Source organism: Terrapene carolina, unplaced genomic scaffold (assembly GCF_002925995.2).
Source record: "Terrapene carolina triunguis isolate 2854851 unplaced genomic scaffold, T_m_triunguis-2.0 Scaffold227, whole genome shotgun sequence".
Taxonomy (NCBI): domain Eukaryota; kingdom Metazoa; phylum Chordata; order Testudines; family Emydidae; genus Terrapene; species Terrapene triunguis.
In genome coordinates, this window is record NW_020664578.1 from 2,790,997 (window position 1) to 2,812,019 (window position 21,023).

At 45.7% G+C, this 21,023-nt stretch overlaps 1 protein-coding gene across 1 annotated transcript; it reads left to right on the forward strand.

The window, feature by feature from the left end:
- Positions 1-6,031: 6,031 nt before the first annotated feature.
- Positions 6,032-15,151, forward strand: LIX1L (limb and CNS expressed 1 like). The gene is made up of 5 exons (XM_024199065.3): positions 6,032-6,484; positions 7,605-7,745; positions 10,214-10,309; positions 13,132-13,209; positions 13,424-15,151. Exons 1-5 carry the CDS (start codon positions 6,356-6,358, stop codon positions 13,664-13,666), a joined length of 687 nt encoding a protein of 228 aa, XP_024054833.1. The 5' UTR covers positions 6,032-6,355; the 3' UTR covers positions 13,667-15,151.
- Positions 15,152-21,023: the final 5,872 nt, after the last annotated feature.

Below are 21,023 nucleotides of genomic sequence, written 5' to 3' on the forward strand. Positions count from 1 at the left end.
CTGGGGATCCCCAGGCCCGTTACATGGAGCCGGGAAGTGGATGGAGCCGGGATCTCCTACCCCTACACCGCAGGGCCACCTTGTCCTGGGGCGTGGGTCCCGTCCCCCGCAAGCAGTGTGACTATTGAAGTGAGAGGGGGGAGCTGGGAGACCCCCCCCACTCTGCTGTCCCTTCAGAGGGGGGGACTCCCTGTGCTTGGGGATATAGTAAAGGTGAGGAAGGAGACCTGCTACTCCATCCTGACTTCTAACTGGGGACTCCTGGGGCTGGGGATCCCCTTACATACATCCCTGAGTGTATGTGGCAGAGGTGAACTAGGGGATTGGAAATGACCAGAAGACATTGCTAATGTGTTTGCTCTTCTCTTATAATGTCTCTTTTAGAAAAAAAAAAAAACCTTTCTCTTGTTACAAGTGGTCCCTAAGATCAGGGTAATGGACAGCTCTTGCGGCAAACAGCTGATCATTCTGTTTCACCTCCTGCAGTTGATAGTACTTTGCATCATGTCAGTTGCACTCTTTCCCCCTGCTTGGTCCTTTGTTTTCACTTGGGGTTTGCCTGGGCGCTCAACCTGAGACACCTAAAAGGGCCTGTATTTCACACAGTGCTGAGCCATCTGCTGTCTGAAAATCAAGTCCCTTTAATGTGTCTCAGGTTGGTCAACTGAAATCACTAGTCTTTGAAAACTTAGGCCTGGAAAAAATAGGTAAATGTCACTAGAAGACTGGCAGGGGGCAGGAATGTTGGGGAGGGGGGTTAGGTGTAGGATCTGGAACAATTCTTTATTACGTTTGAAGATGGGTAGGTTTCAAACTCATGGTGCTTCTGTAACTTGCTGCGTAAATGTACGCCAGTTACTAATCTCCCTATCAGAGGAGTAAGGTTTTGTTGGACAGCTCTGTGTGCAGGGCTGCCCGGGAGGGGGGCAAGTGGGGCAATTTGCCTCAGACCCCGGGCCCTGCAGGGGCCCCCACGAGAATATAGTATTCTATAGTATTGCAACTTTTTTTATGGAAGGGGCCCCCGAAATTGCTTTGCCCCAGGCCCCCTGAATCCTCTGGGCGGCCCTGTCTGTGTGTGTTAATGGTTGAGTCCTGAGCATGTGTATGAGACCTTTACTCTCTGGTTAGTGCCTGACAAAAGGCTCTTTCACACCCACAAGGCAGCTATGAAGGGTGTTTTGCTGGGCATACTGATGGTTTCCTTTTTTCCCACCCCCATGCTTGCATTCTAAGTGACTGTATTTTCCATAAGATCCCTCTCCCTGCTCAGCTTACCTGCAGCTACAGGCGATTCTTTTCACCACAACAGTGAGTGGAAGAAGTGACTAGCTCCTCAGACTGTATGTCTGCACTAAAGTGGGCTGCTGTGGGAGTGTTAACTACACCACACCCCATCCTGAGGACTCCAAGTATTGCCTCAGATGCTCCCAATTCATAGGAGAGCACTCCAGGGAAGCCTCAAATCTGAGTCTCCTGCACATCCCACCTGGTCCTCTTAAGAAATGTGGAAGCAGTAAAGAGGATTAAACCTCAGATTTTACTGGCCCAAAGGTGGAAAGTATCCTTCTCCCCACCCATCTGGAGATGCTCTGCAACTGTTTTGAGTTCCCGAGTTCCGGTTATGGCAGCAGGTCCAGTAGATGCAGTTGTACACATCCTAACTGATAAATGCTTGGCAGACGTTATGTGAGTTGAATGCATTGGAACTGCTGCTCTTCTGGCTCAGAAGCATTTCAGCACCATGTGGAATCACTTATTCTTCCTTATTTAATATGCGAGTCAGATGTGCTATCATATACACAATACAGGGACCGGGGTCTACGCTCCAAGGCAATAAACAATTGATATGACTGATGGCCAAAGCACTCTATATATGTGTGACTGGGCTACATCTCTTCCTGGCCTGGCTTTAAGTAACAAAGCTAAGTGGGAATTGCTGCTTTTCTACTGGTTAAGTTTTGAAAAGGGAGAAAAGCTTTCGCTCCACGTAGTACTCTGTAGATTCAGTGCTTTTCTCTGGATGGGGGGCTTGTGTGCGTGGCATTTCCCATTCCCTCACGGGTGATGGTCATAAATGCTGAAAAGGGATTTTGATTGGACCACTTGCTGCCAGTGTCAATGTCAGAGCTTGTTGACCCAGTGGCTGCAGTTCTCAAATGTGTTAAAATTCCTTTGGTTAAATACTGGTGTCTTGTATGCAAGATGGAAGTTGATACATCATCTGCCTCTGTTCTGTCAAATCCTTTCTCAAATCCCAACAATCTTCTTCCCTTTTCATTTCAAGACTCTTGTATCTTCTCAAACCCCAAGTGCTCTGTTTTGCTTCACATTCTCATTTATACGGTAAACTGTTCTGGGGGAGGGAACATGCCCTAAGATTGTAAAGCGCCATGTATATGCTCTATCACTACTAGTCCAGTAGGATCTTAGGGCACTTTAAATATTAAAATAAACCTGGCAACCTCCTGGTGACATCCCTGGTTAGAGATGGGGAAACTGAGGCATAGATCGAAAACAACCCTCCAGCAAAATATAACTGAGTTGTCCTAACGTGGTCCCTTGCTCTAATAACAACACGTCATTTCGGCACTAAATGAATGTACCATTTGATTCAGTTGGCCCCCTCTCCCAGTCAAGCAGTGTCTCAAATGACTACTTTTTCTATAGTATTCTGGCTGCCCTAGGAGTCTTCAAAAAGCTGATCTTAATGACACTTTTCCAGGTCGAACCTAGTCATCAGATGATGTGAGCAGGGCTGGGCCTGCTCATAACAGTTTTAATATTTTAATGGAAAACTGGACAACTCAACATCTTCAGTTGTTTCTCAAAGGGTCACAGCCAAAATACGCATCCAACTTCTGGCTTGCAACGCAGATGTTATTTTACATCCTGTTTGGATCAGAACCTCCAGTCCTCTTTCCTTGCGGCTTTTGATTTTTCCCATCTCCCCGCTCCTCCTCCTGTTAATTCACATGGCAGCAGCAGAACTCTGAATAGGGCGACCAGACAGCAAATGTGAAAAATCAGGACGGGAGAGGGGGGTAATAGGAGCCTATCTAAGAAAAAGACCCCAAAATCAGGACTGTCCCTATAAAATCGGGACCTCTGGTCACCCTAACTCTGAACCATATGAATCCACCCATTTCAAGCACGGTCTCTTTGGTAGGATGGGGGTGAATTGGTGATGCGTTTTGAGAACTCTAGTCTGGCAAAGAGCTGAAGATTGCTACCCAGAACAAATACAAGATGGAAGTTGTCTTCCCCCCCAGAATCCGTATGCTGCTGTGAACAAATGCTCTTTGCCGTCCGACTGGCTGAAAGATCACTCCACTGGCTAAGCACTTATTGCCTGATAAATATGCATGGTGGTGTGGCCTTTATAGCGCTATTCAGCTGTAACTATGCTGAAAGGGAAAAGACAGATAGGACTAATCAAGAAATACGATAAGCTCCGATACTATTATTTTTTTAAAGTATTTTTTTCCATTCACAGCAACCAGGCTTGCTGAGTTTCTCTTGCAGTTTTTTCTTTAAAGTATCTTTGCCGAGTTCCAGTTACTTGTTTAACTCTCTCCTCTCTCTTTTTAAATCGCCCCCATTCTCTGTTGGGGTGGAAGCACCGATTTCAGTCCTTGAGAGAGAACCTCTTGGATACTCGCTCAGCGGCCAGACCTAATGCTCCAGCAGTTGCTAACAAAGCACCCTGCAAAACAAATAAGCAGTGTGCAACATAGAAAGGAGCTTGTCTCGCACTGGGAACTCAAGTCCCATGCACTGGCTAAACAGTGTCTCCTTGTTACCTCCACTTAGGCGCTCAGCATCCAGTTTCTTGTCTTAACTAAATTAACAAACTTTTTATTGTTTTGAATGTTCATAATAACAAGGGGGGGTGATTTCAGCCTTTTCATGCTGCTTGATGTGGCTTAATTTCAGTTTTTCATTTGCGAAGTTGCTGGTATTCGGTGATAGCTGCAAAGATTCAGTTGCCCTGTGCCCAACGGGGTGTCAAACTGTTTGTTGAATAAGGCATTGTCTCTGGCTCCCCGTGGGGATTATATGCATGATTTATCTTGTCAGTAGAAAGGGAATCTGCTTGCCCATGTTTGAATTCCGTGCTCTGGCTGGTGTGCTGTAGCGCTGGCCAGGAACCACATAGATTGTGTATGTTTCCCTGTGAATCTCGGGTTTAAAACTGCCCCCGTGTTGTGTGTTTAAGGAAAAATCCATACCCCAAACTTGAAAGTGATCCAAGCCAAGTGCTCGTTATTAACTAACTCCCTGAAACACTGCATCTGAGGCAGGCGGGCAAAATGTTTTAGTAAGAAACTTCGGGTAACTATCCTGTTGGTTCCATTCTACAGGAAGCTAATGAAACTAATAACTTTCGAGGCAATAAGATAGTTCTCTTATCCTGAAAACTGCATGGCTGAAGACCTAAAGTGTTACAGTACAGCGTGTGGGCCAATAAAATGTTTAGCTGGATAGCTTGAAGTACCTAGCCTGGTACTCTTTTTGTGTGTCACCAAACTGATCTTCCGTCTTGTCACATTCCCATGGGGGGATTTCTGTAAGCAGGGGAGTCCTCTTGCTTGTTCTGTCTTCCTGTAAAAGAAACTGGAATAACTCACTAGCAGGATTCCGCATGGAAGGGCCTAACTCTTCTTTCCAGCAGCATTCTTTTGTTCGCAAAATGTTACTCTAATTCATTTTGTACATTGCTTCATTTCAAAGTGATAACTGAGGTTGGAAAAGGCCCAGAGAAGGGTAACGAAGATGGATTAGGAGAGGATTTTCCTAGAACTAGATATCGCAAAAACCTAGAGTTATTTAGTGTAGAAAGTAGCTTAGAGAGAATTTTCAGACTCGGGATTTTGATGGAAGCTGTGGGATCCCTCCAGTGGCAGGAGGAATTGCTCTAATGTTAAGGGCAGATAAATTTAGAACAAATAAAAGGAAATGCTTCTTCCCTCACAGCACGTGAAATAGCTGCAGGGAATCTTGGATAATGTTGATGACTAATGTTTGTAATTCCTGCACGTATGCAAAGATAAGAGTAATTGAATCTCATGCTCCTGGCCACACGCTTATCACCACAGAGGTTCGGAAGCAATCTTTCCACCATGTGCAGCCCTGCACAGTTAGTTGGGTGCGTAGTGGGATTTTTGCCTTCTCTGAAGCATTGGGGTATTGTCCTCAGGCAGAGGCAGGATATCTGCTTGAATCTAGTATGGCAAATGTTCTACTTGTTTAAGGAACATCTAGAAGACTGTTAAAGACTGGCTCTTATCCTGAAAGGACCATAATTGCCAAAGTAAGCCAGGGTTAAAGATTTGGACTCTGGTTTCCTGACATGAATGGGGGGGGAAAAACAAAACACTTCTACTAAAAATGCTATTCCTTATTTTAGTATGTGATTCACCATTCAATTATACTCCTCCCATTCAGAAAGACAGTCATGATTCTTAAATGAGGCCTCTCCATTCCCACCCAAATGTCAGTGGAATTAGGGAAGGATTGAATTGGGCAGCCCACGCCTTTTCTGAATGAGCCCTCTGTGCAGCTCCATAAAACAGTGACCTTCTCAAACTGGACATGAAATGTCTGACTTAAGGGCAGGTGATCTCTATTGGGCATCTTAGTGCCAGGGCAGGTCAGTGAGGTTATTATTGGCTCTAATTAGCCCTGCCACCTGCCGCACAATGCCACTTGAACACTGCAGAATCTTTTGTGGTCTTAAATGTCTGAAGAATCGCATCCAGTCCGATTCCTGACACTGACAGCCCAGCTGATTGGCCCAAGCAAGGGGCAAACACATCACTACCAATATAGATTGCCTTTAGGAAAAAGACATTGCTGATTTCTTCCCTTATTAACTCAGATCCCTTCTTTAAAATACTCTTCCAAGAGCCTTTCGGTCTTCCCACCCCCCACCCCACCAGCTTTCTCTAAGAGGAAAATTTCACTACCAAAAGCTTTGCCTTTTAACTCTCTCACTGTATGTTTAGGCTGTTGTGTCTCAAGATTAGAACTTGGGTCTAGAGGTGCTGAGCACCTACAATTCTGCTTGAAGTTGACCATTCTCAGAATTGGACTGTTAGCTCCATGGGGAGGGACCCTGCTGTCATATTGGTACAGCTCAATGTGTGTTAATGTGCAAGTGACTCTCCGTTTCTGTAGACCAGCAATCACAAGTGGGGAACAGTCAAACCAGTTTCTCAGGCTCCGTTTCCTGCGCTCAATTTTTGCGGTATGAAAAGACCATTTCTCTCTCTGATGTCCGTCCTTAACTTTTTTTCCCCTGACTTCTATATCTTCAGTGAACGTTGTGGAAGCTCTTCAGGAGTTCTGGCAGATGAAGCAGTCACGCGGTGCTGATCTGAAAAACGGAGCCCTGGTGGTGTATGAGATGGTCCCTTCCAACAGCCCCCCTTATGTCTGCTATGTCACCTTGCCTGGGGGGAGCTGCTTTGGCAGCTTCCAGGTAGGACCACATGGCTACAGAGACTTGAGTGGTTCTAGCTACAGAGCTCATTCTCTATAGAACTGGCTGAGGGGAGTCCATCAATTCCCTCAAGTCCCCATTCTAATGGAATCAAATTCCTCGCTGTGAGGGGTGGGTGCTGGAGATTTTCTGGGAGCCCCAAAACACAGATGGATCCGGACCCATAGTAGAGGGATAAATCCAACCCAACTTAGTTCTACATGGTAAGTGCAGTGGTTGTCTTTAGCTTGAGATTTGCTTTAGCTACGTTACCCCAGGATTACATACTCACTGCAGGGAATTAATAGGGATTCTGCAAATAGTGAGGTTGCATACCTGGCATCTAAGGCAATTGGCAAGTGTTAGCATAACTGTTGTATAGCAATATTTGCCTTATGTTAAATGCCTTATTCTTCACAGGGTTAAGTAGTTGAGTACGGTTACAGTGTGAATTCTAGAGACCATGAACTTCAGTAGAGTTTCAATCCCTAATACAGCTCTGAATTCGACCCAGTGTCTCTTCCCAAGATGCTCAGAAAAGTTTGGCAGCCAAACTAATAAGGCTTGATCAATAGCCGCTGCCTTTCCTTTGTTGCAAAGGAAAAGGTCCAATCCAAATACTTAACCAGAAAGATTAAAGTCCAAAAATCACACAGGGTCCTGATTGCATTTCGGATTCCTTTCCTGCAGTGGCTTAAGGCAGAGTTATGCTCTAGTCTTGGTTTGAAGAAGGCATCCAAAAGAAACAATTCCAGCAGCTGAGCTGCCTCCCCATCCTGCAGCGTAGCCCTCGTGTTTAGAGAAGGCTGGCTGTGTTTTGGTTTTAAGATAATTAATTTTGTTGGCAATCCAGTTGGTGGTATTTCCATGTCCACATAGTATGTGCTGACTTCAACTTCCAGTTTAATTTTTTGCATTCAGTATGGCTGGGCTTGCTGTGGTTTAAAACACACTCCTAATGACTTCAGGATGTCTGAGAAAATAGCTATCCAGCACTCCACAACAACTGCCACTTAACAGCCATTTCGTATATGCGGGGAGAACTTTGGAGTGTGTCGGCCTTAACTGATCTCAGCCGTCTCTGCTTTTCTGTCCTGATGGCATGTACGTCTGTCCCCAGTTCTGTCCGACCAAGGCTGAAGCCAGGAGGAGCGCTGCGAAGATTGCACTAATGAATTCTGTCTTTAACGAGCACCCCTCCCGGAGGATCACAGATGAGTTCATTGAGAAGAGTGTCTCGGAAGCCTTGGCATCTTTCAACGTAAGGGCTTTGAATGTCTTGACTGTTGCAGTTGATAGGGACAGACTGGTTGGAAAATCTCATAAATCTATGGGAAGGGAAATTTCTTTTGCATCTGGAAACCCTTATGGCAGGTTTTCCAGTGATTCTTGGAATGATACAGAAATACTAAAAATAAAAATAAACTATTACTCTAATTCTTGTTTTCTCTCAAACTGTTCCCTTCCTGGATTCAAACTCCCTTCTCCATCTATCCTCTCAGCCCTGCGCTTGGAGTTAAAGCTGCACCCAGTTAGATCAGCAGACTTACTTTGGACTGGTGTATCGGAGAGCACCATTTAGCCCTTAATGTTTTCAGCATTCCCACTGTTGAGGGCCTGTTAACTCCAAACTTATTCCACTTCCAGGAGAAGCACTTCACACCCTTTCCTACAATTCTGGCCAAGTTTCTTTTAAATATAAAAATGTCTGTCTTGTATAGAACTGCTTTTATGTGAGCTAAAATGAAAGACTGGCTTACTCAATGCCTGCCCATGTCTGGTACTACCAGTAACCCGAAAGGTTGGCTAGCTAGTCTCTCTTATTTTTCTTCTGCAGAAGATAAAGGTGTATAATAACTTGCTGGAGTATAGTGGGTTCCATGTGGTATTACTTGGAATGCCTGCAAGATGGGATTGTCAAAGGATCCTAAGGGAACGAGGCACCAGCTCCATTGACTTTCAAGGGGATTTGTGCTCTAAATCGCTTAGAGCTTTTGAAAATCTTCCCCTAATTCATGGTAATAGGGCTTGATGACACAAAAGTGGAGCATGTGATTTAAAAACAGGAGCATTTTATTACATGGTGACTTCTCTGCCGTAGATGTTACAATCAACGTAAGGTTGCCACCTATCTGGGATCCTGTGTACTTTTATAGGGATAGCCTCTGAAAAACAAGACTAATTAGGCCAGAAAGCATCAAAAAAAAGTTTCTCTACCGGCATGGGGGTGGGGGGATATTGTTAGGACTTTACAAGGCACTGCCCCCTCCAAAATGTAACCAATAACTGCACCTTGCTGTTTCAAAAAAGGTGTCTGACTTCCTGGTGCTCACCGGGCCTGGAGCAAGATCAACTCCATTCCATTACTGAGCCTGCAATGTTCAAGCCTGATGAACTCTTGGGGTGTGGAGCTTCTCTGATCAGCCTGTTATTTTGTGCAGCCTCGTTATTTAAGCCAGATGCATTACAGAGCCGTACCTGTTTAAATCCTTGGTGGTAGGCATGTTAAACTTCCTAGTGCCAAAATCATACTTTGTCAGAATGAGTTTTTACTGTGCATTCAGACAGCACCCAATGGAACCCAAACTACTCTGTGAACCGTGAAACAATCTTACAATCCTAAATGCTACCGAAAGATAGCATCTGATCATAGAAATGTAGCGCTGGAAGGGACTTCGAAGTCAAATTCAGTCCCCTGTCTTGTGCCAAGAGCATGAAACAGTTTGCATTGAAATCATGGTCAAAATTTGCATAGATCCTATGAGGTGGCTGGCTAATATGCTAGTCAACAAGTACAAGATACAACAGGCATGTAAAGTGTGACCTCTAAGACCTGTTACCTCATCAACTACTGAAACTAGGAAAATACTGCTGTGTATCTCTTGGAAAGCTGGTATTGCCGGACTTCAGTGATGATCCTGGTGGTCCAAAAGACATTGAAATGGTCACTGGTCCCTCACACTAGATCAACTTGGAGGCTTTTAAGAACTGGTTGGACAAACACCTATTAGGGATGGTCTAGGTCTACTTAATCCTGCCTCAGCACAAGGGAATGGAGTAAATGGCCTCTTGAGGTCTCTTCCAGCCCTACATTTCTATGATTCATGGAAAATATAAGCCATCATAGTTCACACAGAAGTCTGTGGAAGTATGCATGAGGAAATCTGCCCAGAGCATCAGGTCACAGATATTATATTTTCTGGCTGTTCCAAGCTTCCTTGCTCAAATCTCAGGTTTCCTGTTAAAAGCAACAGAGAGTCCTGTGGCACCTTTAAGACTAACAGATGTATTGGAGCATAAGCTTTCGTGGGTGAATGCCCACTTCCTGTTGTCCACCTGAATCCAGTTAATTCCAAAGCACCTCTGAGCACTCCTCATCTAGATATGGCTGCTGTAAAGATCATCCTGTTTCTCCAAGATGGAGACAAGTCATTGGCTTTTGTCTTGTCCCGATCGCTTCTGTCCTGGGACGTCTCCGAGCAAGAGCACACTGTTTACTGGGAGTTGGAGGAATTCAAAATCTCTTCCATGTTTGTAGAATCTGTGAAACATTCAAGGTGGTTAAAGTTTGCCTCATCAGAGTACAAACAAACAAAGTCTGTGGAGCCTGAAAATGTCTGACTAATAGCAGCAGAGCCATGTGGGAACACTGCTTAGCAGCGTGCCAGTTGTATGGTTGCCTTTTTCTGTTTAGGGGTTGTAATTCTTTAATATTACTCTTTGCTGCAGGGTAATCGAGAAGAAGCCGATAACCCGAACACTGGAATTGGTGCTTTCCGTTTCATGCTGGAATCCAACAAGGGAAAATCAATGTTAGAGTTTCAGGTACTATCCATAACTTGATTCCCTGCTCCAGTCTTGATTAAAGTAGTTTTTTTAAATCTTCTAGTCACATCATTCAGTGCTACAGAATGTACCAGGCCTGTGCATTCAGAAAGCACGTGCTGCTATGGCTTTTGTGTTGCTATACCCTTAGTGCTAGATAGGAGCTCCAGCCACAGAATCCAGACCAGGGTTTTTCAAGCCTTCCAAAGTTCAACAATATCTGGATTGTGCAGGGTTCTGTTTTGGGCGCCCCTCTGATTAAAACAGCTCTTGAGACGCTCACATAGACCAGGATTGTGGAAGGGGTTGTGCATGCTTCATGTGCAATGCCTTCAGTATTGGAATATATTGGTAATGCAAGAAGCAACGTGGTCTAGTGGTTAGAGGACTAGGAGTTCTGGGTTCTATTCCCAACTCTTCCACTGATTGGCTGAGACACCTTGGGCAAGTCGTTTCGCCTGTTGTCATTTTCCCCTCTCTGAAGATAAATGGGCTAGCTATTTCCATTTTAAAGCATCTGAAGGTATTTGGATGAAAGGCACTATGTAAGTGTATAGAATTAGGCATACTGAAGTCTTGACATCATTGAGATCATCTTAGTTGGTTACCTGGGGTACGTCTGCACTGGCAGATGTAATCTCCAGCTCAGGTAGATATGTGCGTGCTAGCTTTGATCGCGTCAGCATGCTAAGAATAGCAATGCAGCCAATACGTCTGTTAGTCTATAAGGTGCCACGGGACTCTTTGTCGCTTTTTACAGATCCAGACTAACACGGCTACCCCTCTGATACAGTGTAGCCACAGTGGCACTGGTTGGTCAGGCTAGCCGCCGGAGTACGTACCTAGGGTCTCTGTCGGGACTGTAGCTTGTCCCTCTGTCGTGGCTACACTGCTATGTGCTAGCTCAATCAGAGCTAGTATAATGTACATCGCTTGAACTGGGAATTACATCTCCAGCTCCAGTGTAGACATCGCCTCACCTCATAGTTACACCTTTAATCAGTGTAGACGATGCTTTGGGAGCCACGGCTTTTCTGGGGTTTATTCCCTGCCATTGGGAGGGAGTCTTGTCCAATGGCTAGAGCAGTGAGCACACAGAATTGGGACTCTGTTCCCAATTCTGCATCTGACTTGCTGCCACATCTTTCTGCGTGTTCCCTTCTCTGTTTGATGGGGCCATCTACCTCTCGGGTATTCTGAGGTTTAATTGTTTTTTCAAGTGCTTTGAGATCCTTGGAGGAAAGGCCCTTTATGGAAGTACAGATATTACTGTCACTGGAAACTTGAAACAGGGACTTTACACACTCCCCACGAGTAGCTGATTTATCCGGATTCAGGAATTTGATTCTCAGAAGGGGAGAAATAGACCCTACTTTCAGTTGCCAGATGCTCAAAGGAGCTTGGCAGCTTCATGCATATAGGCAGGCGCCTTAAACTCGTAACTTAGTTTTTTATTTGGAACTCTCTGCTCTAGGCAAACTTTCCTGACACTGACTTTTTGCCCTGCTGCTCTCCCTTGAATGGTAACATTCTGTAGGCGGAGGCTAAGTGTTTATATTAATAGCCCTGTTTACACAAACTGACGCCACATCCTGTATATTCCTCTGGCGGCATTGTCTGTGGGAAGCCTGGCTTTCTGTGGGAGTTTATGGAATGGGGTTTGTGCGGCCACCAGAGAAACGTTTGCCCGGTTTCCGTTACAACCAAGCTCTGCACTGTCACCGACCAGCGTCTGGTGCAATAGCTCTGGGGATGAAAAGGGCAGAGGGAAGCACCAACAGAGGATGTTACGGCACAAGAGGTATCATAAAGATTCAGCAGTCTGAAGGATCTTTCCCATCCCATCATTGGTAGTGGTCTTCTGTCTAGCTATGCAAGGCATGGGCAGCGCCCTTGGCTGATGGATCAGCCTATACAATAACATATGTCCTTTTAAATAGTTGTTCCATGAATGGCCCTTTTCATCTCTCTGTACTGTAGGACTTTATCAGCATGGCCTCAACTTTAAGTAAGCCTGCTGTGATCACGAATTTATTTATATTGCAATAGTGCTGAAGGGCCCTGTCAGTCTAGAGTCCTCCGTGGTAGGTACTGTGCAAACCCATAACACGGTCCCTGCCCTGTGAAGCTGATCATCTAAGTAGCAGTAATGGCTTCTAGCCTGTTCCGCTCAAGGAGTTCAAAGCACTTCACAAACTTTTCCTGAAGCTTCAGCTCCCTGTGAGGTGGTTAACTTACGGGTGAGGGAAAAGATCTAGCAAGACGAAGCCACTTGCCCGGGATTGCAGATAAGGGAATAGAACCGGTCTGTAAATGCCACATGGTGAGCTGGAAATATAACCCTGGAGTCCTGGCTCCCAGTCGTCTGCTCTAACCACTACGCCCTCCCTGCTGCCGGCTGAGTAACTAGATGGGCAAAACTGTAAGTGGAAGGAAGGACTAATTCACTCCTGTGTATCTTCCCCACCTAAGTCTGTCTTTTAATAATAGTCTGCACCTCTTACCGGCTGTAGCCCTAGCACTTCTTAGCAGCTGATCTCTAAGCACTTTACAGAGGAGGTCAGTATCATTATCCTTATTTTAGAGGGGGAAACTGAGGCACCAGGAGGTGAAGTGACTTGTTCAAGGTCACAGTAGGTCTCCTGTGTCCCTTCCCACTAGGGAACACTGCCTCCTGAGGGCTCTATGGCACAGAAAGCAGGCTTTCAGCTGTGTGCTAGAGAAGCATTTTGCCTGTGTACATTGCTACCCTTCCCTTGATTCGCCAGTTCCTTCTGTTGACACTCTTGCCCTTCAAAGCTAACTGCCATTTGCCCTTGCAGGAGCTGATGACCGTCTTCCAGCTGTTGCATTGGAATGGCAGCCTCAAAGCCATGCGAGAGAGGCAGTGCTCACGGCAGGTAAGGCTGGCCTGGGCACTGGCTGAGTGCCGCTTTGGCAGCAGTACCGCAGATGCCTAAGGGATTCTTGGACCTTTTGCTGCGGTGCTCATCCAGACCCGTCATTCATTTCCCATCCTGCTGTCGTGTGCAACTGAGCCAGATGCTACCAGCCAATGCGCGTGTTCTTAGTGACTCGCCATTCATAAGCTCCCGTCCTATTTCTTCCCACTAGGAGGTGCTGGCTCACTATTCGCACCGTGCTCTGGATGACGACATAAGAAACCAGATGGCCATGGACTGGGTGAACAGGGAGCAGGGCACCCCAGGAGCCCTTTCCAGAGAGCTGTCCTCGACAGAGAGGGAGCTGGATGAAGCCCGACTGGCTGGGAAAGAGCTGCGTTTCCACAAGGAGAAGAAAGACATCCTGATGCTGGCGGCTGGCCAGCTGGGGAGCATGCACTCCTCCAACTGCTAGACTCTGCACGCAAACTGTTCAGCTTCCCCATGCCGACTAACAATTCCACATTGAAGGGATCTGTACCGTATCACTTCGGGCATATAGCTGCCTCTTTTTCCAGAGTCGTGGCCCATTTGCACATTTTTTTAAAGATGTTTTTAAAAGTTTCTGTACAGATTTTTACACTTAGTACTTAGCCTTTAGGTTACTTTTCAGCTTTCTATCTGCTAAAGAATTCCTTCTCTTTAAAAGTGCATTTAAAAAAAAAAAATGCAGCCTTTCAGTGTTAACACTACTCTAAAGACCTCCGTTCAACCCAGGTACTGTACAGATGACCGTATTCAATGGAAATGTAGCATTTCCCCAGGGAGATCTGGATTTGAAGAGATCCAGATGGCATGTTACGCAAAACTGCCTTTCCTTCTGCTTTTGCAGTCTGAGGGGTTTGGTCAAACCCCTCTTTTTGAAAAGCACAGCGTTTAGCAATATGTTCTGCTCCTTTGTACTAGAATCCGTGCTCCAATGGAGAGCACCTCAAAGCACATGCATGGAGTTTCGGATCTGAGATTTTGATTTGCTCCAGTATAGAAATATGGGGTCAGTCTGCAAAATTGCCATCTGCATCTGAGATCAGATTTAAAACTCCACAAAGTGTGACAGGATGGGATGTTTGGATCTGTTTTTAGCTTCGATCTTTTCTCTCTTGTACAGAAAGAGAGTCAGCTGGTGACGTGTTCAAACTGCTTCCTTAATACCAAATTACAAGACTCTGGGGGTTAAGGGATTGGCTTTGGTATTAAGGAATTGGGCTCAGCTTTTTAATTACGTCTGTACTAGAGAGAGCTCTGCAATCCCCCCTCTTGAATCCCCTTTGAACTTTTATGGGATTTGACCCTAGCCCTGCAGGAGCGGATGAGCTTGGAATGGGCTGACTAGTAGGTGGTGCTATGAAGTGGACAGTACACTTTCCTAGAAGTCAAGCATCTTCATAAGTTACTTAGTCTCACCTCGCCTGGGCTGGGGACACCAGAGTTCTGAGGCTATCCTACCGCTGTTTGGTGTCATGCTATTGTCTCCATGCTAGCAACCTGGCTTTGGGTTGCTTTTGAACACAATGTCGGACTAAACCTTTTTCAGGAAGACCTAATAAACACTTGCCAGATATTTAGAACTGGCTAAAGGAAACGTTGGGGGAACTGATCCAGGTGTATCACCAAAGGCCCTGTGTTTACTACCTTGTTGACCAGAACTGTATTAACCTCTTGAAGCAGAATCTGGATCCAGCTGGTCCCCAGCAGTGGAAGGTCAGATCTGGATCCAAACCCTATGGTTCAGCCTCAGCTACACTTGGTTTCTTTTGGCCGGCGTAGAGAGGTCTGAACCAAGTTCTAAACAGGGCTGCACCTAGTCTATAGCACACTAACTTGTTTATAATGGGGGGAGGGATAGCTCAGTGGTTTGAGCATTGGCCTACTAAACCCAGGGTTGTGAGTTCAGTTCTTGAGGGGGCCACTTAGGGATCTGGGGCAAAATCAGTACTTGGTCCTGCTAGTGAAGGCAGGGGGCTGGACTTGATGACCTTTCAAGGTCCCTTCCAGTTCTAGGAGATGGGATATCTCCATTAATTTAATTTATAATATGGGTCAGATCTGTCTTGAGGATGCCAAGAACAGTCTCCCTACATGGTTTTACTCCCTAAAAGGTTTAGATTACCCATGCAAAATAGATAATAGTAGGCTGCAAAGGGCTGCATTTACTCTCCACTTTGGAACTTGCTCTGTTTGTTATCGTGTTGATTCCTGAAATGTAAATCTATATCTGCACTATTTTTTTAAACGGATAGAGCCCCACACTTAGTATAAATACTAGCCCTGTAGTACAAGTAGCTTAAAAGCATCCTTTCAAATACCCAGATGTGTCTATCGTTCAGATTTATAGCAGAAAGGGGGGAAATTGCTGGCTGCAGAATAGCAGCACAAAAGGGAAACCCAATCAAGAGACGACAAACTGCATTCCCAACTCCTCTCTGGGGTCTGCTTATCCCCGGGATTGACACTGAGCTTTCCTAACAGGCTAGGCACTCCGTTGCGAACTGTTTCTTAGTTACCTAACTGCCCGAAGAGAGTTGAAAGAAATCTCCGGGGGTTTATCCATTCTGCCCAAGTAGAAGCCTCATGTTCAGAAATAGTTCGTGGATGTCTATGTCGTGGACAGAAAAACTGCAGCTTTGTGGAGATGGGGGCAGTTGTGGGCACTGTTTTAATCAGGCCATATTTACTGAAGATGTAATCAAAGCACAACCATAGAACTGTTTGATTGTTGGCTTCTACACAGTTAGGGGGGCAGGGGAAGGAAGGGGTTAACAACACCTGGGGCACCCCTTACTACTTATTGGCCCTCAAATGATTCCAGTCTGCTAAATTCTCCTGTGCACATAGATGCCACTACAATGCAAGCCAGGGATTAATTGCTCTGGTTCCAACTGAAAACATTTCACTGCTTGCACCAGGGGAAAAATGGGAAGTCATTCCAGCCCAGACCATCCAAGTCCCTGGATTTCTGATCTTTGTGCATCTCCGGGACAAATCTAATGGGCATTAGGGAGCCCATATTTCATATTTTGCTGTGGGGCCTTAGCCCAAACTTGCACTTTGATCAAAGATCCAGATCCGTTTGGTTCTGCTGAGTTAGAACAGAATATTAATGCTCAAAAAGCAAAATCGTAGCTTCTAATATTCCCAATAGGAAGTCATACTCTAGTGTTTCCGGTTTACGGCAATAACTAATCTCTCAGATCATAACTACCAAACCTTTTTACCTTTTATCTAGTGACTTGTCGATTTTGTAAGCCTGCTGTGCAAGGCATTTGTTTGAAAGGATGTGGGACTCTTTAATCTCATCTCCTGCTTTGTGGGGTTTGCTAGTGTCTGATTAGTTTTGTAAAGGAAAAGTTACAGTATTGGGCTCCCTCCATTAATAGCAAATCTGAATCTCTTTTTGTGGTGACATAAATGGCACGGGGATTGATGGAGTAGGAAGCCATGGTACAGAAAGTATCTGTCAGCTACGCCCACACTGTAATGGGACCAGTTTTAAGCTTGCTCGTAGGTCAGTCATCCAAGGCCGTTGTCATAGACTCTTCCTTTACAAAGTAGGGGGAAAACGAATGTTTTGTAAAACAGCCACGTGGTACATTTTCTGTACTGTTTGATTTGCAACATGTAGTGTGCAATGCAATAGATTTGCTTGTAATTCAAACGAGATGTCAATCACGATCTCTTGGCTTTTCCTCTAATCAGCATTGAAGAGGTAGGAGGCCTCAGGCGGTGGGGAAGAAGGGGGGTAACAGTTGAGCACTTTGTACAGTATTTCGTATTCTCCGTTCACTAGTGTAGTTCAGGTTAAATAGCCAGCTAGAGCACGTCTCCTAGACAGTGCAGTCTAATAAAGCAATGATTTGCTGGTGCACAAAATAATCTTCCTCATAACACTTTAAAGCCTTTTCAGTGTATAATCCAGAAGAGCTGATGGGATCTCTTGTGGGATCTTGAGTCAAAGGCTGTCTTTTTTTTTAAAAAAAAAAAAAAAAAAAAAAAGTATTCTACCACTTTGGGATCCTTGTGGATCTCTTCTCACGTTGGCTCTTGGTGTCTCACTAATTGAGACTAGTCTCTGAGGTCCCACTCCGAGAGCAGGAGCCTGCCACAGTTTTTGGTATCTCCACAGAGATCACCTCTCAACCCCACTCCATCTTTCTAAAGAAGCCTCTTGCGGAGGATGTTTCAACTAGTAGCATGTGGATATTGAAGCAATGTTATCACAAGAGGGAGATCAAGAAGCAACTGCATTATTCTTCGGCCTTCTAGTGTTGTATTCCAGTCCTAACAAGCCTATGTCTGATGGTTTTTATATGTGTATATATATTTTTATATGCAGCCTTTTTACCTGATAGTATTAATGTTTAATGCATTTATAAACTTGTTTTGTAAATGGTATTTTTAGTTCTTGGGTTTTGTTTTTTGGTTTTCAGGTTGGTTTCTTGGTTTCTGGACCGTTACTAAGACACTTAATAATTTCCTTTCTCTAGAAACAGCACGGAGTCTTAACTTTCTGCGAACATTTCCACTTGTGGGTAGCGTTAAAATAAATCATGTGACACTGACTTGTCTAAGGATCTAATCCTGCAGATGCTTAAGACCTTGAGTACCGTCACATGAGAGAGGTGGCGTTCACAGCATTGGAACCTGAAGTGTGTATCTCCAGAAATGTTACTTACAGTTTCTTCTTTATTTTAAGGCCATCTATACGTAAAATGCTATAGCGGCAGCGCTTCAGTAGACACTTATTACAACGATGGGAGGGGTACTCCCATTCTGTAGGTAATCCACCTCCCTGAGCGGCAGTAGCTAGGTTGACGGAAGTATTTTTCTGTCAACCTCCCGGTGTCTACACCAGGGGTTAGGCTGGCTTAACTACATCACTCAGGGGTGTGGGTTTTTCACACCCCTTACATGTAGTGATGTTGATCTAATTTTCCAGTGCAGAGCAGCCCACAATCAAATTACTTTTTGAATTATGGACCAGATTGTACCACTTTGGCAGAGCAAGGGGGCCGAATCTAGCCCTAACTGAGAATTAACCTGTCATGGGGAAGTTCTCACTTAGCCAGCTCTTGTGCTGACTGGCCACCACACTCCTTGTCCTGGTGCTGGGGTCAGGGTGGAGTGCAGTTGCGTATAATCCATAAAGACCTGGGCCAATAGACATAAATTAGAGCAGCCCCATAGCTGCTCTAATGTGTCAACGGGCCAGAGCTGGTACAATTCCTCCATGATTCTCATGGAGGCATAAGATGCTCCCTGAGTCGGACACCTTCCTTCCACATTGTTTGGTGCAGGGCAGAGTCTGGGCCCAGGGCCGATTCAGCCGATTTGGCTGAATTGGGCCCCGTGCTAAGAGGGCCCCGCGCCGCAGCTCTCCATCCCGCCCTCAGCTCACTTCCCCCTCCTCCCCTCCCCTGAATGCTCCGCCCCCTGCTCCTCCCCCTCCCCTGCTTCCCGCGAATCAGAGGTTCGCGGGAAGTCTGAAAAGAAGCAGGGGCGGGCAGGCAGCACCAGGTAAGCTGGGGTGGCGGGGGGGGGGGGCGCTCTGGCTCGGCCCCGGCCCGGCCCCCGCGGCGCGGCTCCAGGCCGAACCCAAGCCCGGCAACCCCGGCCGGAGCGCGGCTCGATTCCTGGGGGCGGGGCTTGCAGCAAGCCCCTCCCCCCCCAGGAATCGGGCCCCGCTCTTGCTAAAGCCGGCCCTGTCTGGGCCTAGACCTCAGTTCATCCATGTTGGACTTTAAAAATAAAATAAATTGGCTAATCTGAATTTGTATTAACCCTACTGCTGACACAGGGTGGTGCTGCAGAAGTCAAATTGCATTAGAAATTTCCTCACTTATCCAAACATAGGCTGCGTTCCCTGTGACAGCTGAATAATCAAACTCTTCCCCTTCTGAAGTCTGGCACTTCAGCTCCCAGCAAGCACTGGAAGCTTCTTAGGGCCTGTCTGCTCCTCATTTCGGTGCTAATTACAGATCTTTTCAAGGTGTATTTATTTGCTTATGTGAGACCTTAATGGTTCTCCACTAAAACCGAAATGCTAACTCTATTCAATCATCAGCACAGTGTTATACTCGGAATAGTAAGGGATACGTTTCAGATGCTTTTTGGTGCCAAAAATGGCAGCAAACCTAAGCTTTGAAACAAAGGATTGAAACAAAACAACCTATTTGTCAGAGGGTGGAGATGGACGGCAGGAGAGAGATCACTTGATCATTGCCTGTTAGGTTCACTCCCTCGGGGGCACCTGGCATTGGCCACTGTCGGCAGATAGGGTACTGGGGTGGATGGACCCTTGGTCAGACCCAGTATGGCCGTTCTTATGTTCTTAACATAACCTTTTAAGGATTACATGGTTTCTGTGATCAAAGGCTATTTCTCTTTAATGGGACTTCTCTGCAGTAGGAGAGGCATATCACGACTTCACACACAGCAGTTTGTTTTAAAAGGATGATATGTTAGCGTATATCAGCCTTCTCCAATTCTATTAATCCATTCACACAGCGAATCTTTTTCCAGGCGAGTTAAACATCCCTAGTTTCCTTACCTGGGTTAAGGTTTGGAAAGGTCTGGGCAGGCTCTCAGACTTTCGTGACCGTTGTGGAGGTAGTTTTTTATATTTATATAATAAAATCTGTCTTTATAAGTAGAGCCACACCAGAGGATTTGCCTGTTTCTGCTAAGCTAGAACTCTGGCATCTCATTGTAGACACTCCAAGAACTGATGCAGAGCTATGGGACGTTGCCTCATGCCTTTTTCTACTGGGAAGAGGATTTCCTGGGCAGGACCCAGTTTAGCTTTATTATAAATAGCATCAAGTGTCTGTGAGTGTCTTTCCCGCGCCCCTGCCCCCACTTCTAATCACAAGTTGTCTTGAAACCTCTATCCCCCATGAGCTTCAAGGGGGAAGTTTGGCTATTGATCTAATCCGTAGTACCAGCATTATTAATATCCTGGCTTCCTAAGCATCCAATGTCTCTTCTTTCCTGCCTTCATGCTGTATATTCCAAATCAAACACTACAGTAAGATAAATCACCGTTCACATGCTGTCTCTGCCTTTGTTCCATTATATCATATAATGTTCAGTATTTCACATGCATTTTGTATGTATAATTTTATACAATAAAATAGATTTTTTTGAGGAGCTGGTTTCTCTTTCCTTCCTAGGGAGGCGTGCTGGATTGACCAACTCTGCAGTGTGCATTTGGTCTAGATCCCCCTAATCAGGTGCACCATGTACAGCCGCAGTGCATGCATTCGAAAGATCGCTTGAGCGTCTGCCATTTCCACCGCCAAGTGTACAAAGATCAGCGGACTGTTGGCTTCTTAACCGGCATCTCCCCTGCTCCACTTTAGTAACTAACTAAAGACACACTCTAGCCATGGGGGTAGGAAAGACTAAATATTCCAGTCTTCCTTCTGCCTGGTTTACGGGCTGTTGCTCTGGGGTCTGAGCCAGGCTGGCCTGAGCTGTAACAACTGTCAGCAGAAGCACCTGGACTGCTGAGCTTTCGTTTAAAACACTAAACGTTGCAGAAGGAATGGCTTTCCTGCAGCCAAAGGGGGACCGTCAGCTGCCCTGAGCTCCTTTCCTGCTGCGTGCTCGGGGCATCTGAAGCCTCTTGGAATAACTCCCTTATCCCCTTTGGCTGCTTGCTAATGAGTCCCTGCTGGCTGGAGTTTCTGCAGAGTGTCTGATTGTATCAATTCAAACAGCATTTCTTTTGACCCATCTTTCCTGGTACAGAGCCTCTGAGCCCTGTTAATGTC

Bases quoted from the DNA above. Each gene is read 5' to 3' on its own strand.
- LIX1L (XM_024199065.3), top strand. From the start codon at position 6,356: ATGAAGCAGTCACGCGGTGCTGATCTGAAAAACGGAGCCCTGGTGGTG. The intron at 6,485-7,604 runs GTAGGACCACAT...GTCTGTCCCCAG, and splicing joins GCTGCTTTGGCAGCTTCCAG to TTCTGTCCGACCAAGGCTGA. The intron at 13,210-13,423 runs GTAAGGCTGGCC...TCTTCCCACTAG, and splicing joins AGAGGCAGTGCTCACGGCAG to GAGGTGCTGGCTCACTATTC.